The following is a 26,290-nucleotide window of genomic DNA, read 5'->3' as shown; positions in this document are numbered from 1 at the left end:
CAACATAACACCAAATAAAAAAGTTTGCATATCCTTAGAATTGACTGAAAAGACTAAAAATTACTGATTGTTGTATGGGTTAAGGAATGAAATCCCATATCTCAGGTATTTCTACTTTGGTTGTATTGAAATATGATTAGGTAGACTCGAAAAAATCTAATTTGTGCACTTTTGAGAATATAAACGAAACATTTGCCCTGGACAGGTATCCTACCTCATGTTGGGTATAGCGAAAAAAGTAACTGTCAACAACATTTATTACCAAAGGACCGCCATCAGGTACTATTTTCGTTTGCTTTGTTCCCAATTGGCAGTTGGGCCCGCAACCTCCCAAAAACGTATTTTTTGTTAATTTTTTTGATTTTTTAGGTTTGGTTAACGAATTTTAGCTCCAAAGTTTATCCATAGATTTTAATGAGCAATACCTTAAACGACGCCTTATTTATGCACTTAAACACAAAAATTAGAGGACACCGGATATATATTTTTTCGACTTTTCCTGAGTTTTCAATTAATTTTTAAAATTTCGTAAAAAAATACCTCACAAAAATCATAATTTTTGCATTTCAATGCTTTATATTTCCCAGACGGTAAGCTGAAATCACAACTCACTGAACTTCTAGCTGTTTAATCTTTTAAAAATAGTAAGGTTATTCACAACCAGACGTAAGATACTAGAGTTATGTGAAAAAGAGAAGCGCTACTTCTGAAAAAAGCTTTAAAAAAAACAGTTTTCAAAAATTCTTAAAAAAGAAGTTCTGCCATAGAAAAAAAATACCATCAAACCATTTCTAAGCCCCAAATCTTTAAGAAAAAGTTATTTTTGTTCCTTGAGGAAAACTCGTGTCGACTAGTGCTATCGTCTTCCTACAGTGCAAAAATAAGAGCCGACAATCCCAAAATTCTGGCTTTCCTGCTTGCTTTCATATTTTTTTTTGATTTATGACCGGGTTTCGATCACAGTATGAGGCATACTAAAAATGTGTTTCTTGTATTTTCAATGATATTTTCGTGTATTTATCTTAAAGTTAATAGTATTAAAGGCGAAATAGGTTAGGTTAGGTTGTCCCGGACGGCCCTCTCGGGGCCACGCATAGGCCAATATGGCCCTTAGTTGTCCGGATTGGTGCGTATGGACCTTCTGAGTGTTTTTACGCGGTTTCGAAATCCGTGAGGATCGAGGAGAATTTCGCAAAGGCAAGGAGTTCCACTGGCGTCCTCTTGGATGCATCTTCCAGCGATGCCAAGATGTTTGTTTCTTGCCCTTGAGAGGGCCGGGCATTGGCAGATTAGATGTTCCAGGGTTCCGATAGCCCCAGATCACATTTCCTGCACTTGCCACTGTTGGTGATGCCTAGTTTGACTGCATGTGCTGCAGCCAGGCAATGACCTGTGAGTATACCCATTAGCATCCTACAGTCCTTCCGTGGTAGGTGCAGTAGGTAGTGGCTGAGTTTACCATTGCTCTCCTTGCACATGGTTTTCGCGATATTGCAGTTGGTGGTTCTTCTCCACCTGCTACTGGCCTGTATGTGTGCCCGCCTCTCTAGATCGCTTTGAAGCGTTCTGAGGGAGACAGGCACGTTCTCAGTCCTGTCGTTTGCCAGCCCAACGCCTTCCTTAGCCAGCACGTCTGCTGTCTCGTGGCCTTCGATGCCCTGGTGGCTGGGAACCCAATATATCCGCACTGACTTTGTCGTGCTTAGGAAATCTAATGCCTCCGTGCTTGCCAGGACATTTTTGGAACTGACCGCAGACGATTGCATGGATCTTATCGCCGCCTTGCTGTCCACGAAGAGGTTGACCACATTCCATTATGTGGGCGTTCCGTACATCGAGCAACCTCCGCCGCTTTCCGTATGGCAAAGACTTCTACCTGGAATATGCTGCATTGGTCCGGTAGCTTATAGGACAGGGTCTGTACAGTATATGCCCGCACCCACTCCTCCCTCCATCATGGAGCCAACCGTGTATATGTTTAGGTGTTCATTCTGATCCCAACTTTCTTTCCAGTCGTTGGGTCCCATGTGTATCGCTGTTTTGACGTCCAGGCAAGTTCGGGGGATCGTGTAGTCCGATATACTGATCATGTCTCGGCCTATTGAGCTGTGCCCGAATTCTTGCAGCGACATATTGCCTGATGCGACTAGGCGTTGTGCTGCCTTACCTGCAGTCAGTTGAGCGTGGATGTCCAGGGGGTCGATTCCGAGTATTGTTTCGAGTGCTTTTGTTGGGGTTGACCACAGCGCCCCTGTGATGCAGAGCAGTGCCTGCCGCTGAGTTCTATCCATTTGCTTGTTATACCACCACACTAAGACTCCATACAGCAGAGTCGGTCGCACTACCGAAATGTAGATCCAGTGCATTAGTGCACTTCTTGGATGCATATAGCGCAATGGTGGCCTTCTTCACCCTTTCCAATACATTGGGTCTCCATGTCAGCTTGACTTGTGTTTTTGGGGTAAGCCTGGTTCTGTCGATTTTTGGGGGGATCCATGCCGGTACCTTGTACCTCTTGGTGAAGAGGATGAGGTCCGTCTTGTCCGAGTTGATAATGAGTCCTACTTTTCCCGCCCACTCACATATCTCCCTGAGTGTTGATTCCATTATAGAGCTGAGGCTCGATGGGCATACTCCCGTAATAATTATGCTTATGTCGTCCGCATAAGCTGTTATTTTTGGGGCTCTCCTCTCGAATCTCTTTATTAGGTCGTCGACCACCAGATTCCATAGGAGGGGCGACAGGACCCCACCCTGAGGTGTGCCTCTGTGTGCCCCTTTCAGCATGGAAGCGGTGCCCCACTCTGAGTACACCCGTCTACAACTTAGAAGGTTCTTTATCCAGAGGTTGATTGCGGGATGTGTGTTGATCGCTTCTAGGCGGTCCATTATCGCGCTCGTATTCACGTTGTTGAATGCTCCGGATACGAACAGCATACTTCTTATTTTGGAGAGCATTTTCGATGGTGGCTACTAGCGAATGCAGTGCCGTCTCTACCGATTTCCCTTTGGTATAGGCATGCTGGTTGGTTGACATCCGCCCACCGTGCTCAGGCAAGCTGAGTATATTGCAGAGAGCGATGGGGTGATCACATCTTTGGTCGCCTGTAGCATGGCTGGAAATATACCGTCTCGTCCAGGTGCTTTTGTACCCGCAAAGGAGTCTATAGCCCAGTGGATTCTCTTAGATGATATAAGATCTACCTCGGTGCATCCTGGGAAGTGAGCTTCCATTAATACTGTTAGGGCTTCTTCGCTGCCCTCAGTCCATTGTCCATCATTTCGTTTCAGCTGACTCTGTATGGCGGGTTGCTTTGATAGCAACTTCCGGAGTCTGGCCGTTTCTGGGACTTTCTCGATATTGGAACAGAAGTTCCTCCACGAGTTTCTTTGTGCCTTGCGTATTTCCTTCTTGTACTCCCTGAGTAGGATTTTGTATACCTCATTGATTATCTCGTCGCTCGCCAGTTTGGCGATTTTTAAGAATTCTTTGAGGTTATTTCTTTGAAGCGATAAGTCCTGGTTCCACCAGAGTGGTCTGGTTCTCTTTTTCGTTCTCGAGGGTGGGCATGCTGCGTGGTACGCATCCAGTAGCTCCTTGGAGAGGGTCTCTACGGACGTTTCTATTTCTTCCGGGGGTTTCCCTGTGCCCGGACGAGTCGCGAGCTTCGAAGTAACCGTCTTTTTAAACTTTTCCCAGTCTGTGTTCCGGGGGTTTCTATAGACAGTTATCTTCGGAGAATGTTTAAATTCGCACTTAAACTGAATGTACTTGTGGTCTGAGAAGGATGGTCTTTCAAGGACTCTCCAGCCAGATACCAAAGTACTGTCCCCCGTTACTAGTGTTAGATCTAGTACGTTAGACGAGGTGGGGCCTACGAACGTGTGCTCCTCCCTCACGTTTGCTACATGCGAGGCGCTTGTCCTCGCTTTCAAGCACCACCGCAGCCAGGTCTTCAGTGCTGTAATGAGACATAAGATAAGCATGGATGCCCTTTCGTACGAGTACGGCGGTTCTGGTTCTGCTTACCGATGGTGCGTAAAAAAGATTGTAATTAGAGGACTTTAGTTCGGCCACAGCATTGCCGGAGGCAAGCCTTGGCTCCTGGAGCAAAGCTATGTCGACGCGCCCTTGCTCCAAGGCAATGAGGAGCTCCACCGACGCCACCTTGCTTTTATGCAAGTTGAGCTGCAGCACTCTCAATGTCATGGGAGGCTGGCTCAACTGCACTCGACGGGTTGACTATTATAGTCAGGTCACCGTCCTCGTCCTCTGCGGCATCAGAGTCGTCCAGCGCAAGATCCTGGGCGGCCTCCACGATGGACTCCAGACCTAGGTCCTTCTCCACCTCGCCTGCCTGCAGGCTGTGCGCGTCGTTGTCTTCAGGGTGGCGCTTTTTGAGATGTAGGTAGACACTGCCTTCGCCCCATGCCATCTTCCCGAATCTCGGGTAGAGGATGTCCTCTGCCTCCTTATTGATCTGGAGGATCATGTGCTGGCCCCCCTCATTGGGTAATGGGCTACCAGCATGCAAGATTTTCCAGTCAGCCGTTGGCACCTCTGTATTCTGCCTCTGGAGGAGTTTCAGTGCTCGGTCTCCCTGGACTGCAATGGGGAAGACCACCTTCGCCTTTGGGATGGAAGGGATCATCTCCCTGTCCACTACCTCCAGCTTGGCCCTCTCCCACAGAGCTTCCAATTTGGGCACCACTTGCACCAGCCACTTCCTCGTCGGGTCATCATTACATTTGAGGATCTTCACCCCGTTCAGCCATCCCGCACCGACGATGGTAGGCATGGGAGCGTCCGGCGCGTCCTCCATTCGCGCGAAAAGGGATTCTACCAGCTGGGCGTGGACCTGTTTCCACTGCGCCGCCGTCATCTTCCCATTTGCGGTCGATCAGGGCCACGGTGAGGTATCTCTTGAACACTTCGCTCAACTTGGCCTTCTGCTTGGGCGTCTTCGTAGGTTGAGGGATAACCACCTTGGGCCCGCGTTGCCGCTTGCCGCCGGAGTGTCCTTGGCACTCTCGATCGAGCGTTGCCTTTTGGTGGCCATCATCTCCTCAACCCTATTGGCGAATTCGTCGCCTTCATCTGAGGCAGCTGCGCGTAGTGAAGACGCCCATCTTCTACCTTTTGTTCAGCCCAGGCTAGTTTGGACTTCTCCTCTTGGGAGATGTCCTCTTTACCTTGTAGACGGCTTCGGATTTTGAGGGCCGCCTTGTATTGGACCTTAGCCTTCATTCCCTCTCTAGAACGCTTCGGCCCTTCCCTACGCAGGGAGCTGGTACCTGCCTGACCTGATGGCCTCGGCCTCGGCCTCGGCTAATACGGTCCTCATCCCGCTCTCATAGGTTACTGTGTTCAACTTGCAATTGATCGGAGGGATGATCTCGCCACACGATGAGTTGGAAACTCCGGTCTTTTTCGGAAACATCCACTTGCCTATACATTTTCGAAACGTCTGCCGTTAATGCATAACGATTAACCCGAAATCGAACGAGTGATAAAAATAGTTCTCTCTGAATAGTAGGCCCCACCATAAGTAAATCATTTAATGACCCAGTCGTGGTCTTGCTCGACGTGTCAAAAACGAAATAATGAGGTCCTTGCCTGTCGGAGACATATGGCCGAGCTCGATATATTCTTTCATGAAATTGAGATACATGCCTCTCAGCTCACTCTAACGATAAGAAACGACGTTTCGCCACCTCGAAACCGACCCCCAACGAAACTGGGTCCTTCTTAAAAGGCAATGCTATTTGAAATCTTCCGGTCGGTAAACTGCAGACATTGGCTTTGAAAAACTCTTCGCATGCCAGCTGCTCTGGCGACGTCGTTTGAGCATGTTTGGACAAAGACAAAGCCTCTTCTTCCGGTGAGTAGGTTGCGACGCAGCAAGCGGCTTCTCCAGTCAGAAGCTTGTTACACCGACCTGATGCTACCCATCCTAAAAGGGTCTTTTGCAATAATGGTGCCCCTTCACCCAGTTTTATTTGGCCTGTGCACAACAGATCGAAGAACGAGTCTGCTCCAATCATCATATCTACCTTTTGAGGTAGCTGGATCTGCCAAATCCACATTCGCAGGAATTTTCCACTGCTTAATTGGCCGACTTCTATCAGGCTGCTGATTGGTAATACTGCTAAGAACCCAGAAATCGGCTACAAAACTATGGGTTCTTAACCTGGAGTATATTGTCGACGATACTTCACTTCTCGACACCGAGCTACAGATGTCACTGTCAAGCAACGGTTGACCCTTTCCAACCTCAGCGATTGCGCAAGGCTTTCTGTCATGAAATTGACCTGTGAACCCGAATCCAACAACACTCTTGCTAAGTGAACTTGGCCAATCCTGTCCCGAACTTATCGAACTCCGATGGTTGGCGTCGATCAACTTTTCGGCCCTCGCGCAAGAAAATGACGATCTGCGGTTTTCTTGCTGGTCGACGGCATGTCAAATCAATCACTCGTTTCTTCCAGCGCCGCCCTATCCGAATTATCAGGGTCTAGTACATCAAACTCGGACCATTGCTTTGTATATATAAGAGTTCAATATTTCCAAACGACATTGGATTTGTAATGGGTCCAGCGAAATTGAACCCTCCTCAAATGCTATCCTCATTCGATTTATATCTTCTCCAACCTCACGTACAATTTTGTGAGCTTCATGCTTTCACACATTCCGCTCCCAGTTCCCTTCTCTTCCCTACGATCTTTAGACATGTTGATTAACTTAATAGAAAAGAAAAAAAAGAGATCTTACGAACCTACTAAGAGAAAGCGACAATAACCTGATGAAATGCACTGCGTTCAAGGAGAACAATGTTCAACAGTACGCCTAAACTTGGTTAAGTCCCCACGTATAAACGTATTAGGTTCGACAACGAACGAAAGAGTTCGAACAGACAAAAAGACGCAACACGTTCGATCCGCTACGAAACGGAAGTCTGGAGTTGCAATGCGAGGAACGCTAAACTAAGCGTACGCAACCAACGCCAAGCTTAGCTCGACACACTAAGCTCGAACCACGTTCGATCCAATATGAGCAAACGGAACTCTAATGCGCGAAACGCGCTCAATTTCTATGTTATAAGAGCTTTGGCTCGAAACACCAATCTCGAACCACGTTCGATCTGATATGATGCAAACGTAATTCTATTGCATAAAACGCACACAAATCCGTAAATTAGAACAATGTTCGACCCGAAAACGAAGTGGCGAACGATGTTTCAATTCATCCACACACAGCTCTCGTCACGATTGGTTCTTATCCCAAGTTACTTCCTCGGGCGCCATGTAGATTTTTCGAAACGAGATGTGGTTATTACGGATGCCTTTGCTTAGGCTTGTGACGCGGGGATTAGCGGGACGGACCAGAGCTGTGGGCGGCGATAAAAGTCGATCAAAGAAATAAACCTTTCGAAGTTCAATTTACGACTGCTTTACTCCCACGCATAGCTTTGCCAGCTATGCTGCGGGCGTGTAAACCTGTTGCTAAAATTAGGATACAGTGGTGGTACTTCTTAGAATACAATTACTTCATAATTTCAACTATCTATTACTATACAATTCATGATTTTAAGCTACTATAGTGTAGCGACAAACTAGTTGCGCTAACGGGTGGATCTGAAATCGGGTCCCTATTTTCATCACAATCTCCATTGTTATTGTTATTTACATCATAACCAAAATCTACAGAGAGCGTTCGCGGCATATGTTGTGCAGCGCGCAGCACACATTTATAATTCTTGTGACTTTAAGAGGGTGGTATAAAAGGCAGTTTTGAAGTCACCTAAACCGATTCTTGAGCACACCAATTGTCCGTTCCACAACATTCCGAGTATATGCATGCGCTCTATACGTTCTTCTTGTATTTTCTTCCATCTAAGAAGATCCTTTGATATTAATCCGCCGATTGCATTTTTCTATAAAATTCAATTTGACGTTTGCCAGGCCAGTCACAGACAACCGCAAAAAAAAAACGTTATTAGGGTTGTCATTCAACATTTTGTTCTTCAGAAATTGCTCAATTATTATGAGCGAAGAGTGGCCAAATGCAAAATTTGTTTTGGGTAACTTTATACAAAACAATCCTTCTCAGATGAAAAATAATAAAATAAACAAAAACCAGCATTGCACAAAATTATTTTTGAAAGACTACAACTCTGAGCTACAATTCTCAATATTGCGAGTGAACTCCGAAAAAAGTGTTCGAAAAATGAAATCCTGTGGCACCTACGGATTTTTCGGTTGATTGGACAAATCTCTCGACTCAAAATCTTTAGAGATTTCTGTGTTTTGTGAAAGTGAAAACCGGAGCCTTTCTGACTATATAATTCGTTAACGAAAATACACACACACATGGAAGAAAATAAGCTCAATCCGGCTAGAAAAGTGCAGTAATGAAGAAAAATTTAATCTTATTATGGCAGTCGAATGAAATCTGATTATATGGATATTATAATTTATTATTTTTATACCCGGTACTAACTTTATTAATTTATAAGGAGATAAGAAACCTTATATAGTTGCAGTTGCCAGCTCATACAAAGTTGCTGTCTAGTTCGGCTCGCGTCACGTCATGACCCGAAAACGACGTCACCAGAGCCGAAGACCTTGCGACATTTTCGTTGTATGAACTGCCACATCTATATACTGTCTGGTAGGCTACGGTTTTCACATTTGAAAAAAATATCCGATATACTTTTGAAAACGGAAAGCCCCAAAAACTCAAATTATTTCCGTTTTCAAAAGGAAAACAGTTTCCTTGCCGAAATGAAGCGTAAACGGCTTTTTATAAAAAAGAGTTTAGTACAAAAAACCAACCGTCCCGATGAGCGCCTAGATCTCAGAGACTATAAAACCTAGAGTAACTATATTTTGTTTCCAGACTCATGTGATATCACACTACTACAAGGGTTATTTAAAAATCTTGCCCCGCCCCCACACTGGACGAAAATCTGTGGCATCCACGATTTTAAAGATACAAGAAAATTAATGACCATATCTAATAGATTGCCGAATCTGAATCAAATCATTGTTATAACCAGAATGAAGAAATTAATTTTCAGTTGCTTCCTCACCTCCTCCAGCATGAGACCCCGCTAATCATTCTCTTTCTGGCTCGCACACACTCTGCCCTGTGCAATGTTCGACTTTTGCGGAGAAGATGTAGAATCTACATTGTATATGTAGAATCTAAATTTTAGATGGGTAATCGACATTGAAGATGTAGATAACAAATGTAGCAAAAAAATTTAAAATATTAAAAAAAAACCAAATAAATCATAAGCTCATTTACTGACTATAAAACTGACTGGGTATAAAAGTAGAGTCGCGCCCGCAGAAGCGACTCACACGTTCCTCCTCGTTATAAATAATTTTAATTTACCAATCAAAAAAATGGATTTAAAACGAGAAGGAACGTGCGAGTCGCTTCTGGGGACGCGACTCTACTTATACCCGTACTCAGTCAGTATATATATTTTTCATTTTGATTTAATTTTTTCGAATTTTAGATTTAAAAAAAGGTTTCCATTTTAAATTTTTTTGCTACATCTATTATCTACATATACATCTACAATGTATATCATACATTTTAACATGTAGATTATAGATGTACCATTTATATTCTACATCTCCTCCGCTAGGGGTTGCTCGCGCACTGAACGCGGCAGAGTGTGCGAGCGAGAAGGAAAATGAGTTGCGTTGTCGTTGGCAGGAGGGGGCAGTGGAAGCAACTGAAAATTAATTTCGTCATTCTGGCTATATTTATAATCGGATCTGATTCAGATATAGCAGTCTGGTAGATATGGTCATTTTCTACTGCGTATCTTTAAAATTGTGCCAGCCACAGATTTTCGTCCTTTGTGGGGAGGAAGGGGGCGGGGCGAAATTTTGAAATACACTTGTAGCAGTGTGATATCACATGAGTCTGGAAACAAAATTTGGTTTCTCTAGCTTTTATAGTCTCTAAGATCCAGTCGTCAAACAAGACGGACGGACGAACACACGGACAGACAGACATGGCTCTATCGTCTCGGCTATTGATGCTGATCAAGAATATATATACTTTATGGGGTCGGAAACGTTTCCTTCTCTGCGTTACACACATCCACTTTTACCACAAATCTAATATACCCCCTAACTCTTTTTGAGTACGGGTATAAAAATTGGTCTGCGCCTAACAGTACAGGAGGAAATAAACCACACTTTTGAGAATATCCGAGCACCTTGAAATTAAAAGTATGATTTTTAGCTGAAAACGTAAAATGCAAAAGTAAGTGAAAGCCGGAGCCTGCCTGATCAACTCCACATTGTGCAAGTGTAAGCACCACTTCTGGGTTGTTGAGTTAACACATATATCGATAGGTAACCCATGCTAGTGTAAATAGCCTATTAGTTTACTGAATAGAGTGACCTTGTTCACAAAAGATACCGTTTTTTGATAACACAAACAACCCATACCCATTTCAAAAGCTTTTATAAGAAGCACTTAGTAAATAGTAGCTAATACTGTAAAAACATACTTAAATTAAAAAAAAAAACAAAAGATACGCATATGCAAAGATACACAAATAGTATTTAAAATGCCAATAGGAAGTATTATAAAAAAAGCATCAAGCTTTATACTCGGTGAAGAAATAATTAATAAAAAAATCGATATTTCTTACGAAGACAACGAAATTCTCTTCTGCAAGAACAATGTATGCATTCATCCGCCTACAATCGCTCGTCATGAATTCGATATATTGCACAACCCAGGTTATTTAACATGCACTACAAAAACATTTGTTGATCAGTATAACTGTGCTAAAAGGCCTACTCTTCTTCTCACATGGATCCCAAACTCTTCCCTATGTAAATATACGACTTCGTCTAAGGGAGATTCCAGGGACAATTTCAGTCCTATGAGAAAAAAGACAGATTTAAGCAATAAACACTGTTTTTTAGCGGGGTCTCAGACGACTAATGAAAGCGACGTCCGAGAGGAAGATGAGGACGCGTCGGAAATGCAAGAATTAAAAAATGAACTACAGCCTTTGCTCGGCGGACAAACTGCATCAATAGATGATTTAACAGCGCTCCTGAAAAATAACCCAATAACTTCAGTGAATATAACAATTTCGAATCCCCAGATCGAAAACACCAATATTTCACAATCATTCAACTGTATAACAATAAGGACAGACGGGGATAACAGCGGTGACTGCTTCAGCGGAAACAGTGGCCATTTAAACTCTGTTGGCCCGGCATCTGAGGACAACAACCCAAAATGGATGACCCCAGAGCTACTTGCCTTTAAGCACAACTTAGAGTTCCCAGAAAGTGAAAACACGAAGACAGCCGTTCGCCGAAACACCGCACTACAGTGTCGACGTTTTTCCGTAGATTTAAGTCAAATGCGATCACTCCGTCTCTTTTTCAATGACAACAACTGCACATCGGGTCAGCTGGTAATTGCATCCCGAGAATCTCAGTACAAGATACTTCATTTCCATTATGGTGGTTTGGATCACTTGGCCCAGGTACTTCATCAGTGGCATTGTTTTTTGCACAACATCACTTTGGCCACTTGTCCAGAAAAATTCGATCTGCCATACAGGCATTTTATGGTCTGTCGTCCTGAAGTCAAGAAATCAGAAATGCATCCCGATGAGGGCGACGTAAAGAAAATAACTACGAACTTTTTCTACGGAACATTGTTAAACGAAAAAGGACAGATCGAAGATGATTTGTTGCTTCGGAAATGTGTATTTTTTGGCGGCCTTGAAAAGAGCTTACGAAAAACGGTATGGCCATTTTTATTAAAGTGCTATTCCTGTTCGTCGACATTTGAAGATCGAGCAGTCCTCATGGACATAAAGCGACAGGAGTACGACGAAATAACACGAAAGCGTCTATACTCAATGTCTCCAGAGCAACAAGTACACTTTTGGAAAACCGTACAGTGCGTTGTTGAAAAAGATGTTGTACGTACAGATCGCACCAATCCTTTTTTCTGTGGGGACGATAACCCCAACACCGAGGTTATGAAAAACATTCTGCTCAACTTCGCTATTTATAATACTGGGCTGTCCTATTCTCAGGTTTGTAGTTAAAGTTAATGACATGCAAGTCTATATACACATACAAATATTTACTATTAAAATCGTTTTCAGGGTATGAGTGATTTACTAGCGCCTGTATTATGCGAGGTGCAAAATGAGTCTGAAACATTCTGGTGCTTCGTTGGATTAATGCAACGTGCATTTTTTGTATGCACTCCCACAGACAGTGATGTCGACCATAATCTTAGTTATCTGCGAGAGCTAATACGGCTTATGCTGCCACGTTTCTATGAACATTTGGAACACCAGAACGATTCTATGGAGCTCCTATTTTGTCACCGATGGCTTTTGCTTTGTTTCAAGCGAGAATTTACCGAAGCTGTCGTAATACGCATGTGGGAGGCCTGTTGGTCAAACTATTTGACTGACTACTTTCATCTATTTCTTTGCTTGGCCATAATAGCTGTCTATGCCGAGGACGTGATAGCTCAAGGATTACGTGCGGACGAAATGCTACTGCACTTCAGTTCCCTGGCCATGTATATGGATGGACAACTGATTCTTCGGAAGGCTCGTGGTCTTCTACACCAATACCGTCAAATACCCAAAGTTCCGTGTACCTTAAGCGGCCTATGTAAGCGATGTGGACCTGGTATGTGGGACTCTGAGCATCGACCTGCACTTGAGTGTGTCGGGCATAGTGATGACGAAAAATGTTCTCTTTCCATTGACTAGCTGATTTCCGATTCCATCAATTCAAAAAAAATTTGTATGTCGATGCATTTTTCATTACCAAAAGCAGTAATGGCCGTATCCCCCTACAGTTCAAGACTAATCTACCGTGGAAAATAGACAACGATAAATTTGTGAAACACACGCACAGCTGATTCTCATTAACCAACATATTCTTTTAGAGTAAGAATTTATTTTTTCTCTTATGCTGCGCTCCCTCCAGATCGACTATAAATCTAAACTAAAGCGAATATTTCTCTCGCTTACCCTGCACGCTTTTTCGCATAAGGTTTTTATATCAGTGCACTCTGCCTTCACTTGAAGGAATACTGCCATTATCATATTTTTTGCTTTTTACCCAGATTGGCACTAATATTAAATACATTTGTTTGTAATCCTCATTTTTTTAAGCTTAGATAAAATCTGTTTTTCTTAAAAAGTTCTATCCATGGCTAATTTATGTTTTTAAATCAAAGGAAGAATCTCTATATGTATTATTAAAGTATTAATACAAACGATCGACCAAAAACAAAAAGTTGTAAGAAAAACCTTTGCTTTTGAAAAGAATCCAACGATGCATATTCATATGCTTTACTACCTGCATTCAAGTAACTCACAACACTTCGGCCCAAGGAAAATACTGTTTGGTGTAGTTCCCATTCAGAAAGTCGAAAAGAAAGTCGGTTTTCACATTCCCTTTGCTTTTAACGTTTCAGCAAAAAGTCATACATTTCATTTCAAGGCGATGTTATACCCACGCTGTTATACCCCCGCTGTTATACCAGCGGGGTATACATCACATTTTTTTGAGAAAGTGAAACCCGGAGCTTGCCTGAATAACCTTTTCTCCTGAAACTGCTTAACTAACTTTACATTTGTGCTTATGTCGTCTTTTACAAAGCTTAGTAAGACCATTTTTACCCTCTTGACGCCTCAAACATGGCTAGTGTGTGCATTATCCTCCCGTGGCGAGGAACTGTAGTAACTGTAGTAAATACTTATGCCATACTCCTACTGGGACTTGTTTTGTTTCATTCCTATTGAAGATACATACTATATACCACAGTGCCATGATCTACCTTGAATTGAAGGAAATCTACATATGTGTCAAGTCATGCTTTTTTTAATGATCGAACTTTAACGGTATACATAGGTGTAAACTGTAGTGCGTCTAAGGGCCGGTTTCTTGACTTCGGGTTGACATTAATCGGAAGAAAATTGGTTTTCCCAAGAGCTCAAGCAAAGGTAAACTTGTTCAGCTTTACAAAAACATTATAATTATATTTATATTCATATAATATTACAGTCTACCAATTAATGTATGTATATTGCAATGAATACAAAATGTATTGGAACTTGGTCCAAACACCTTGCCTAAATGCTTGTTTTAAAAATTAGTTTTAATTGCGTGTCTTAAAAATTTGTTTTGTTAAAATTGTTATAAAATATGGACGTATATATAAAGATATCGGCAGAGAAAATAAAGTGCTAAAGGCGTACAAATAGGTCTCTCGTATGATGTTTACTTAATTGCAAGAGGAGCATCTTTTATTTTTTTATCCCAGGCTACTCTAAGAATACTTTTGGAAAGTGTTGTAGGAAAATATGGTCAGATCTGTGATCAGTACATCAGAATTGTTCGTCAAGACAAGTCTTATCACACAGTTTTCTTTAAAAATTAAGTTCGATTGAAAAACATTCCATGGGAAAAATGGAAAATAAAAGAATTCGTAGATGCTTGGCGGAAGAGGGTTTCACTCCATTTGCGTCAAATCACGGAAGGATATACGAACATATACAATTTTGACAAACGAGCAAGAATAACTTAAGGAAATGTATAAAAAAATTGGGAAGCGCCTTAATGAAAACACAGGACTTTAAAACGTCGTTTTGTACCTACTGTACATATTGTATGACAGACACAGTTTTATGTCGTTTGCACACGTTATAAAATGGTAGAATGATAAAATGGAGAATATGTGGGTAACAATAAAGTGGGTGGTCTAGAAGTAATTTTAATGCAAGTAACCTTTCTAAAGTTTTGTTTAAGAAGTAAATCAACAGACCACAGAACGTCCAAGTCAAACATAGAGGTATTTTGTATAGTAGTGGCGAACATAGTAATTAAAAAAAAACTTTGTTATTTTGTATCCCTTGTTTTCAAGGGATTCAAAAATTGGTCAAATATTTAACGCACAGAAGGAAGCATCACCGAAGGCATCAAATACGAGGATACATATTTACATGTTTTTGAGATATTTAGGATAGCCTGAGTCGATCTATCAATGTCCGTCTGATTGTACACTAAATGAAGCTTTTTCAACGAAATTTCCATTAATATGATTTGGGTAAAATTGGACCACTATATAATATGTATAACTTTCATAGCCTGTGTGAAACTGGGACGGCCAGTTACTGATTTTATTTAGCTTAAAATATATATTTCTTCCCATATGTAGGTGCATATACTTATTTATTTCTTACGCAGCAGTATTTATAGTATAAATACATTGTATACACAGTTCAATTTAATCTTTGTATTTTAAAGCTGATTTTTTTGACCTTACTTATGAGTATTGTATTTTTGTCCCCTGAAGCTAGACTTATTTGATTATTAATATAAACTTAACTATATCCAAATTTATGTCCGTATGACGAAATTCAGAGATCTAGGCAAAGGCCTACTCGAGTATTAGTTAAAAGGGAAACAATCTGATTTGTATCCAAAATAATACTAGCTTTATTTAATAAAATCGTAACTTTTTGATTATATTACAACTTAGCGTAAGCATTGTTATTGAGCATCGATAATTAACCAGTCTAAACTTTCACATTTGTGGCAATTGATCAATGGGTGTGGTAAACTTAAAATCTTCAGGAAAGAGCTTCGCAGCGTGAGGGTACATTAATTTGTACGATTGTCTTATTGTGACATCAGCAACGCCAGCTATATCACCGATTTCCTTCTGACTGCGCTTGTGCTCTGACGCCTGCGATGCCATATAAATTGCAGCTGCCGCCACAGATATTGGAGATCGGCCTGGAACAATGTCCATTTCGACAGCTTTTTTCGCAATGTGTGTAGCAGCGCGTTGTACCATATTCGGCAGATCTGTAATGAAATATGTATAGAAAATTATGTTAGATTAAAGCGATAAAATGTAAACGCTTTTGCAAATAGCTTAATTTTTAGCAGGAAATACTTACCTAGATTTGCACAAAATCGACACATAAAATCAGCAGTTGTTATCAAATCAACACTAGTTTCAAGAGCTTTAAGTGTTAGTTTAAAGCATCTTCCGATTTCTTTTTTACTAATCTTGCTAACGGCGCATATTTCTTTAAATGTACGTGGAACTCCTTCTTGTCGACAAGCAATATAAAGACATGCAGATGCCTTCGCATCGTTTGATCGACCTTTAAGATTTTTTCCATCGTGAACCTATACGAAATAAATCGTTAGATCGAATTTCATTAGCTTAAGTAAAACATACTTGTTTAAAAAGATTATTTGCACGATCCACTATAGTTTTCGGTAAGTTAATTCGATCGGCCATTGATGAAATTTCTTTGAAAGCTGATATAAGAGACCGGTCTGAACTGCTCATGGTGCGTCTGTTTTGATATTTTGGAGCACCAAATGCATCGAAAGATGCAGACCCCGTCCCCGGGCCAATTATTGTGGATAAATCTCCACCACTAAGAAGGGGATTCTCTGGACCGCCAACACGACTGGGATCCACGCCACTTTTCTCATTACTGAATGTTCGCCATTCCGATCCAACATCAATAACGCGGTCCCCAACAACCAGACCACATTCTGAACATATCATATCACCAGCACGATAATCTTCGATCAAAGGAGATTCTGGATGTGCATAACAGCACACTTTATTGTTATCAAGTCTAAAAAAATATAAAAACACCATAAATACAATTAATAGTGCCAAAAATATCCCCATATTACCTCGATGTTGAAGCCATTTATACAACCAACTTTACACTACTGATGCAAGTCAAGCAAGTTACAATAATATCGATGTTTTTGTAGGTGGGAGGAGAAACTTAATTTTTTTCGATTGTGAAAAATATGATTTTAATAGCCTATTTACACTAACATGAGTTACCTATCGATTGTTGAGCTAACTCAATAACTCAGAATTGGCGTCTACACTGGCACAAACTCGAGTTATTGATTTATGAGTTTTGACAAGAGCACGTTCGTGGTTTTAAAAACATTTTATATATCAACCAAATTATTAATATGGATAGAAAAGATTTGGGGATACATTTCATGAAAAGTTCTCAATGAATAACAAATTCATTTATATGGAGAGCCTAATACTCAGATCCAAAAACTGTTTGCCAGCATACAAATGTCATATATTTTTCGAGCGGCCAGTGTGTGACCAGAGGTGTGCACTGCATTCCAAACGGTTACACTCCTCAGACCGCTGCTTGATAAAATGAACTGCTTTGGCAGGGGCCGCTCTTCCCCAGGCATATCCTGGGCTCCCCAATATTTTATTGGCAAGGTTATGTGTCTGACTATCAGCAGCAGCAGATGTCGACGCATCCCGTGCCGACCACCGTGAAGACAAAATGTTTTGAAAACAATATTTGTTTTATATTTATGAAAATTAATAAAAATAATAAATTATAATATCCACATAATTGTTATTCATATAATACTGCATTAATTAGATTCTATTTGTCTTCATTATTAAAATATTTTATTTGGTTTTTTGTTCTCTTATTGCAATGTTTGCTTCGTGTTTGCTGGCGAAATATATCAAATTGATATAACTTCCTAGGTGGATCGAAACATACCAGCAATACAAGCAAATACATCGGATACTTTTCTAGTATATACCAACCTTTTTGTTTGTTGATCTGAGTACTGCCACTAACCATACAGTATATAGATGTGCCAGTTCATACATCGAAAGGGGCGCAAGCTGAGTGTTCTGTCCCGGCTCCCAGCGCTTCGGCTCTGTGAAGCTGAGACACTCGGGTCGGGAGCCAGGCCATTCGGGTCGGGAGCTGGGCCGTTCGGCATGTATGACTCATGTCGGGAAGCGAAAGCAAGCTGAGAATTGCAAATGTGTGTGTGTAAACCAGGGCTCGGCACCCATACAGTGAAGTGCGCTTGTGTGCGTAGCTAAAACACGAAGATGCCTACGCCGAAACCGGTTTCTTGCTTTACACTGCACGAATCTATTTGTGGTTGATGCTGCAATTATTTCGTGTTGAAACTTTCAAGGAAAACAAAAGTTTAAAGCAAAATAATAAAATAAAGCTAGGCTGTCATTATCTTCCGCTACAAATAATAGAAAATATTTGGCCTGCAATTCCAAAACTTTTTGGACATGATCAATCCCCCTTATTAAGTTATAATCAATATGGTTTAAATTGTAATGTCTTTCAATGACATATAAATTACAGCGGTACGCAACATAATCGCAAATTGTGCATTGCGCATCGCCATCCATATTTTGGACAAAGAAAAATTTGTTTTCCCAATTCCCATCGAACATTTTTTGTCTCAGTGTATATTTCAGTAGTTGCGTAGCGTGGTCTCACATTGATGACGGCTGATCAGCAACTGATGCCATTTTCGTTCTGTATCTGGTGTGAAAACGAGACAACAAGTGCCGAAGTCGCATTGCCGAAGCCATACGAAGCGCCGCTGCTTTTTTATACTGTCGGTGTACCGGCAGCGCAGCAGCAGCGCCTTGTCCCGCACCCATGGGATAGGGCCGTGCCGAGCCCTGGTGTAAACAGACACAATTTTGTATCAATTCTTATTTTCCGAAAACGTTTTGAGTTTGTTTTGAGTTTCGTTTACAGGTTACGTAAATGTGTGTGTGCCATGTATTCACACATACTATGCTTGTGTGTGGGCTCTACAAGTGTTGGCCGCTTGAATTGGTTTTTCGTTTTGTTTTGAGGGCTGATGTGATGTAGCGACCTATTCAGGGCCGGATCAACCCTCAACCGGGCCCTGGGCAACCATCAATCTGGGGCCCTCCTTTATTTTGTATTTTTCTCAGTGGCCATTATATTTTGTATTCATTATTTGGAGTTTTGTTTTTTCAACAAAATTTTTCTGTTATTTCTCGGAGGGCCCTAGGCAACTGCTAATCCGACCCTGGACCTATTCCCGTCGTAAGACTTAATATTTTCTTGGTGTATTCTGTCGCTCGACTCGACGCGGGTCGGGTCGAGGCATTGACGAAGCCGAAAGCATAGGCAAAGGCAAGCCGTAAGGAGAATGGAAGAAATACCCCGCGCGCCCGTCGCAACATCAGCTTTTCAAAACAAAACGAAAAAATATTTTATGAACCGCTTCGTCAATGCCTCAACAATGAATAACAAGTTTAATTGTTCAATTTTATTTGTAATGATTTTCATTCATGTATGTGAGAGCTCTTCCGTACACCACGAAAACCATTATTTTTTCCTTCCAGAAGTCTAGAAGTTCCTGTAAAGTCAAATAAGTCCACAAAAATCTCGCTTCTAATGATAAAATTGGCTAAAAGTATTATTTTTAAGTATTATATGCGAATTTACATGTTTCCTTTATTTTTCTATGTAAACATATTTTTTGTTGTTGTATATAGTGGTGATAGTTCACACGGTAGGCAAACAGAGTTGAAATAATCGGAGAATCGAACAAACGCAACTGAAACACAACCATAACTCTAGGCACTAACACTAACCATACAGTATATAGATGTGCCAGTTCATACACCGAACGTGTCGCAACTGAGTTTTCTGTCCCAGCACCACCAGGCCTTCGGCGGGACAGAAAACTCAGTTGCGACACGTTCGGTGTATGAACTGGCACATACTATATGGTTAGTGCTCTAGGTCACTAGGCTCCTATGCTAATAGCCTATTCCCACAGGCCACCATTCACCATCCATTTCGGGTATGGTCCGTAAGGTTTTGCCGTTCCGAAAATTTCCCAGTTATTCCACCATCCATCTGGGATGTTCCTAATTCGCACGTTTCTGTGCGAGATTTTTTCGATAATTGACAAATGCAACCATAAATATTTGACATTCACAACAAAAAATCGGAATTCACTACGAAAAAGTAAACAATGACAGAACGGAAAATGGTAAAAACAACAACAAAACATCTGATATGCCAGAATTGTCTCAGGCAGAAAAACTCGGTTTGTGGACTGGTAATTCTTTTATGAATGCTCTGCAAAACTCATGCAGTATATTGCACACGCTGTTTGCTGACAGCCTTCCGACTGTTCTGTACTCAGAAAAAGAACACAAAGTATTCAATGCTATGGCTATACAAAATTTTCCTTAAAAAAACGTCTCGTTTTCGGGTACATCTTTCTCCCAAAATGTCCCAAACCACTTCTCGAAAAACTTAGAATATATATTTGTATTTAAAACATTTATTGGATTTAGTAGAAGCAGTCACAAATGACTACGCTTCAGTGATTTCAAATTATAGATTCATTTCAATAAATTCTCCTCGTCAATGTTGACCATATTATTATCATCATCCATGTCCAGCAACATGATTAGATTGTGCAAGAATATATTTTGGTGCTAAATCCAATTCCCAACCATTTTAATACTATTAATATTCATTTAAACTACAAAAGAAAAAAAATTTTCCGCCGCACAAATTGTGTGCATCAGCTATTTTTCATGGATGGTGAATGGTGCCAGTGGGAATCGGAGTTTCACATCTGTCAAAATTTCCCACCATTCCTCATAGATGTGGATACATAGATTTGGGGATACATTTCATGAAAAGTTCTCAATGAATAACAAATTCATTTATATGGAGAGCCTAATACTCAGATCCAAAAACTGTTTGCCAGCATACAAATGTCATATATTTTTCGAGCGGCCAGTGTGTGACCAGAGGTGTGCACTGCATTCCAAACGGTTACACTCCTCAGACCGCTGCTTGATAAAATGAACTGCTTTGGCAGGGGCCGCTCTTCCCCAGGCATATCCTGGGCTCCCCAATATTTTATTGGCAAGGTTATGTGTCTGACTATCAGCAGCAGCAGATGTCGACGCATCCCGTGCCGACCACCGTGAAGACAAAATGTTTTGAAAACAATATTTGTTTTATATTTATGAAAATTAATAAAAATAATAAATTATAATATCCACATAATTGTTATTCATATAATACTGCATTAATTAGATTCTATTTGTCTTCATTATTAAAATATTTTATTTGGTTTTTTGTTCTCTTATTGCAATGTTTGCTTCGTGTTTGCTGGCGAAATATATCAAATTGATATAACTTCCTAGGTGGATCGAAACATACCAGCAATACAAGCAAATACATCGGATACTTTTCTAGTATATACCAACCTTTTTGTTTGTTGATCTGAGTACTGCCACTAACCATACAGTATATAGATGTGCCAGTTCATACATCGAAAGGGGCGCAAGCTGAGTGTTCTGTCCCGGCTCCCAGCGCTTCGGCTCTGTGAAGCTGAGACACTCGGGTCGGGAGCCAGGCCATTCGGGTCGGGAGCTGGGCCGTTCGGCATGTATGACTCATGTCGGGAAGCGAAAGCAAGCTGAGAATTGCAAATGTGTGTGTGTAAACCAGGGCTCGGCACCCATACAGTGAAGTGCGCTTGTGTGCGTAGCTAAAACACGAAGATGCCTACGCCGAAACCGGTTTCTTGCTTTACACTGCACGAATCTATTTGTGGTTGATGCTGCAATTATTTCGTGTTGAAACTTTCAAGGAAAACAAAAGTTTAAAGCAAAATAATAAAATAAAGCTAGGCTGTCATTATCTTCCGCTACAAATAATAGAAAATATTTGGCCTGCAATTCCAAAACTTTTTGGACATGATCAATCCCCCTTATTAAGTTATAATCAATATGGTTTAAATTGTAATGTCTTTCAATGACATATAAATTACAGCGGTACGCAACATAATCGCAAATTGTGCATTGCGCATCGCCATCCATATTTTGGACAAAGAAAAATTTGTTTTCCCAATTCCCATCGAACATTTTTTGTCTCAGTGTATATTTCAGTAGTTGCGTAGCGTGGTCTCACATTGATGACGGCTGATCAGCAACTGATGCCATTTTCGTTCTGTATCTGGTGTGAAAACGAGACAACAAGTGCCGAAGTCGCATTGCCGAAGCCATACGAAGCGCCGCTGCTTTTTTATACTGTCGGTGTACCGGCAGCGCAGCAGCAGCGCCTTGTCCCGCACCCATGGGATAGGGCCGTGCCGAGCCCTGGTGTAAACAGACACAATTTTGTATCAATTCTTATTTTCCGAAAACGTTTTGAGTTTGTTTTGAGTTTCGTTTACAGGTTACGTAAATGTGTGTGTGCCATGTATTCACACATACTATGCTTGTGTGTGGGCTCTACAAGTGTTGGCCGCTTGAATTGGTTTTTCGTTTTGTTTTGAGGGCTGATGTGATGTAGCGACCTATTCAGGGCCGGATCAACCCTCAACCGGGCCCTGGGCAACCATCAATCTGGGGCCCTCCTTTATTTTGTATTTTTCTCAGTGGCCATTATATTTTGTATTCATTATTTGGAGTTTTGTTTTTTCAACAAAATTTTTCTGTTATTTCTCGGAGGGCCCTAGGCAACTGCTAATCCGACCCTGGACCTATTCCCGTCGTAAGACTTAATATTTTCTTGGTGTATTCTGTCGCTCGACTCGACGCGGGTCGGGTCGAGGCATTGACGAAGCCGAAAGCATAGGCAAAGGCAAGCCGTAAGGAGAATGGAAGAAATACCCCGCGCGCCCGTCGCAACATCAGCTTTTCAAAACAAAACGAAAAAATATTTTATGAACCGCTTCGTCAATGCCTCAACAATGAATAACAAGTTTAATTGTTCAATTTTATTTGTAATGATTTTCATTCATGTATGTGAGAGCTCTTCCGTACACCACGAAAACCATTATTTTTTCCTTCCAGAAGTCTAGAAGTTCCTGTAAAGTCAAATAAGTCCACAAAAATCTCGCTTCTAATGATAAAATTGGCTAAAAGTATTATTTTTAAGTATTATATGCGAATTTACATGTTTCCTTTATTTTTCTATGTAAACATATTTTTTTTGTTGTTGTATAGTGGTGATAGTTCACACGGTAGGCAAACAGAGTTGAAATAATCGGAGAATCGAACAAACGCAACTGAAACACAACCATAACTCTAGGCACTAACACTAACCATACAGTATATAGATGTGCCAGTTCATACACCGAACATGTCGCAACTGAGTTTTCTGTCCCAGCACCACCAGGCCTTCGGCGGGACAGAAAACTCAGTTGCGACACGTTCGGTGTATGAACTGGCACATACTATATGGTTAGTGCTCTAGGTCACTAGGCTCCTATGCTAATAGCCTATTCCCCACAGGCCACCATTCACCATCCATTTCGGGTATGGTCCGTAAGGTTTTGCCGTTCCGAAAATTTCCCAGTTATTCCACCATCCATCTGGGATGTTCCTAATTCGCACGTTTCTGTGCGAGATTTTTTTCGATAATTGACAAATGCAACCATAAATATTTGACATTCACAACAAAAAATCGGAATTCACTACGAAAAAGTAAACAATGACAGAACGGAAAATGGTAAAAACAACAACAAAACATCTGATATGCCAGAATTGTCTCAGGCAGAAAAACTCGGTTTGTGGACTGGTAATTCTTTTATGAATGCTCTGCAAAACTCATGCAGTATATTGCACACGCTGTTTGCTGACAGCCTTCCGACTGTTCTGTACTCAGAAAAAGAACACAAAGTATTCAATGCTATGGCTATACAAAATTTTCCTTAAAAAAACGTCTCGTTTTCGGGTACATCTTTCTCCCAAAATGTCCCAAACCACTTCTCGAAAAACTTAGAATATATATTTGTATTTAAAACATTTATTGGATTTAGTAGAAGCAGTCACAAATGACTACGCTTCAGTGATTTCAAATTATAGATTCATTTCAATAAATTCTCCTCGTCAATGTTGACCATATTATTATCATCATCCATGTCCAGCAACATGATTAGATTGTGCAAGAATATATTTTGGTGCTAAATCCAATTCCCAACCATTTTAATACTATTAATATTCATTTAAACTACAAAAGAAAAAAAATTTTCCGCCGCACAAATTGTGTGCATCAGCTATTTTTCATGGATGGTGAATGGTGCCAGTGGGAATCGGAGTTTCACATCTGTCAAAATTTCCCACCATTCCTCATAGATGTGCTGTGTGGGAAACGGCTATAAACTTATGTAAAAAAAACGGAGTTTTTTAACTCAATAACACAACCATAGTGTAAGCAGGCTATAAACTTTTGTCATAGGCTTTTCACACTGGGCGCGTTTCCTATCGATATCGGAATAGACGAATTGCAGAACGCAGAAGAGGCGTTCTTTTATTTTGGGACTTTATCTGTGGAACCCCTCTGAGACGCCCTCCTGCTAAAACAAGAAGTTAACGGCTTTATACAACGAAACAAATCTTAATTACAAAAGGAGAAAAATTGAAGATTTTATGTATATAAATGAATTTGACACCATTATCAAGTCTTGTGCCCGTTTTATAAATAATTTTTATTTAAACCAACCTCAAAATTAGATCTGAAAAAATTGGTCAGGGCGAACACAATAAGTGAATTCATCTTAACAGCTGTGGCAGCCTGATTTGGCTATCGATAAATATCTGTTAAACGTACCAGAGGCGTTTTTGTATGATCTGGAACTATCGCGTGGGTATACCAGCAGTAAATTTGGCGCTTAACAGTACAAAGAGAAAACAAATTCAAAAAAGTGGATTCCAGAGCGCCCTGATATGAAAGTATGATTTTTTGCTAAAAGGTAAAACGCAAAGTGAATGTGAAAGCCGGAGCCTGCCTCTATGTCACAAAACACACTTACAACAAAAACAAAAAATCAAAGCACTAATTGATCAAAAAAAACTAAAATTGCGATTAAAAATTAATGGGTTGTAATATAAAGATCAAAAGTACTTAACGACCTACGCAGACCTACGTAATATACCACAAAAATTTCATGAAAATCGGTCGAGCCGTTTGGGAGGAGTTTAGTCACAAACACCGAGATACCTATATCTATATATATCTACTAGGGGGCAAGCCCCCTGATCACTCGCTTCGCTCGTTCGCCAACTCCCAAGTAAACTAAAGTTATCATATTATATCCTTTTGTGTTTTATAATCATATCAGCTTCAATAATAAAAATATAAATCTATAATCTAAATACTATAAAATTTGTGGAAAAAAAATATGTGTGTAAGCGGCTATCTCCGCAACGCGTGCACCAAATTGCAAGCTGTTTTTTTTAAATGATAGCCAGATTATGTGGCAGAATGTGGCATTGTTTCTACAAAAAATTGTTTACTATTCTATAAATAGGTTCCTCAAAAAATTTCAAATTTGGTCTAAAAATGTGTGTTCGAAAGCCTATTTCATTTCATTTTGTGTCATTCTGTAGAAGAGAACATTTTATGTTAGATTTTGTTTTTATACCTTTTTCGTATGAATAATTTCTTTCTGAAAAAATTGCAATTTTTTGTCTGGACGTTGATATGCAATGACTGCACCATCAAGTGGCCCATGCGACACCAAGCCGAAGCCTGTTACGCGCGGAACCCAGGCAGAAATGCAGCCCTCCTCCCGCCCAACCGACCGAGGGGCGCTGCCGCATGACGCGCGACGCGTCTTACCGAACCGATCGCGACCATGCAGGAAAGATAGGTGTTAGACTAAAATTCGAGGAAAATTAGAGCTAAACACAACTCAAAGAGCTAAACATGCAAAGATAGCTAAGAAATATAACTAATTACGGGAAAGGTATGTTAGTATAAGTGATTTAAGAAGAGGAAGGGAATTAGTAGTTGATATTATGTGGTAGAGGGAATTGAAGTCCGAGCAAAGTACCCTAAATGGTTCGTGCAAGGAATAATTCGATCTACAAAGCGGAAGGAACAAAGGAATGAAGTTTCTAGTAGATCTTATAGGAATCGTAAAGTTTATGCGGCTCAACAAGTCAGGGCTATCTACGTCACCCTTGATCAGGTTGTGCATAAAAATCACACCAAGCATTTTTCTACGACTAAGGTTGGAAGGTTTATTAAAAGCCATCTACGAGGATAAGATGGCAGTCTCACACCTGCATCCCAGTTAAGGCCACGCAGAGCAAAAAGTTTTTTTGGACTGATTCCATACGGTCCTGGTGTACTTTGTACTGGGGGCACCATACACAAGAGCCGTACTCTAAAAACAAGCGAGATGTAGAGAGTCTTCGTTATATAGGGGTCGTCAAATTCTTTTGACCACCTCTTTATAAACCCAAGCACACCCATGGCCTTATTTACCATGGTAGAAATGTGTTCAGAAAACTTTAACTTTGGGTCTAATTTAACACCAAGATCATCAACCAAGGTAATTCTCTCAAGAGAACCACCGCAGAGGCTATAAGGAGCCAAAAGGGGGC

The 26,290-nt window shown here is 40.8% G+C and overlaps 2 protein-coding genes across 4 annotated transcripts; one reads left to right on the top strand and one right to left on the bottom strand.

The window, feature by feature from the left end:
* The first annotated feature begins 10,469 nt into the window (after positions 1-10,469).
* LOC111081785 (TBC1 domain family member 16) lies at positions 10,470-14,298 on the top strand. 3 transcript variants are annotated; one of them, XR_002608669.2, is made up of 3 exons: positions 10,470-12,098; positions 12,171-14,036; positions 14,098-14,298. XR_002608669.2 is itself a non-coding variant. In XM_022371766.2 (3 exons), the coding sequence occupies exons 1-3, from the start codon at positions 10,599-10,601 to the stop codon at positions 12,792-12,794; spliced, it is 2,031 nt and encodes a 676-aa protein (XP_022227458.1). In that variant the 5' UTR covers positions 10,472-10,598; the 3' UTR covers positions 12,795-14,298. The 3 variants fall into 3 exon arrangements, 2 of the variants coding, with proteins under 2 accessions (XP_022227457.1, XP_022227458.1); XM_022371766.2 differs by having other exon boundaries at positions 10,472-10,869; positions 10,963-12,098; positions 12,171-14,298; XM_022371765.2 differs by having other exon boundaries at positions 12,171-14,298.
* A 1,183-nt stretch (positions 14,299-15,481) lies between these two features.
* LOC111077476 (transcription initiation factor IIB) lies at positions 15,482-16,860 on the bottom strand. Its single transcript, XM_022371768.2, has 4 exons — positions 16,759-16,860; positions 16,286-16,697; positions 15,999-16,233; positions 15,482-15,903 (listed from the first exon to the last, which is right to left on the bottom strand). The coding sequence occupies exons 1-4, from the start codon at positions 16,773-16,775 to the stop codon at positions 15,620-15,622; spliced, it is 948 nt and encodes a 315-aa protein (XP_022227460.1). The 5' UTR covers positions 16,776-16,860; the 3' UTR covers positions 15,482-15,619.
* Between the last annotated feature and the right edge of the window lie 9,430 nt (positions 16,861-26,290).

Source organism: Drosophila obscura, unplaced genomic scaffold (assembly GCF_018151105.1).
Source record: "Drosophila obscura isolate BZ-5 IFL unplaced genomic scaffold, ASM1815110v1 contig_9, whole genome shotgun sequence".
In the NCBI taxonomy this organism is placed as follows: domain Eukaryota; kingdom Metazoa; phylum Arthropoda; class Insecta; order Diptera; family Drosophilidae; genus Drosophila; species Drosophila obscura.
This window is presented reverse-complemented; position numbering and strand designations above follow the sequence as displayed.

Excerpts from the sequence above, each read along its gene's own strand:
- LOC111081785 (XM_022371765.2), top strand. The coding sequence starts at position 10,599 with ATGCCAATAGGAAGTATTATAAAAAAAGCATCAAGCTTTATACTCGGT. Across the intron at positions 12,099-12,170 it reads CTGGGCTGTCCTATTCTCAG|GGTATGAGTGATTTACTAGC; the intron begins GTTTGTAGTTAA and ends AATCGTTTTCAG.
- LOC111077476 (XM_022371768.2), bottom strand. Across the intron at positions 16,234-16,285 it reads CAAATAATCTTTTTAAACAA|GTTCACGATGGAAAAAATCT; the intron begins GTATGTTTTACT and ends TATTTCGTATAG. Across the intron at positions 15,904-15,998 it reads TCGATTTTGTGCAAATCTAG|ATCTGCCGAATATGGTACAA; the intron begins GTAAGTATTTCC and ends ATTTCATTACAG.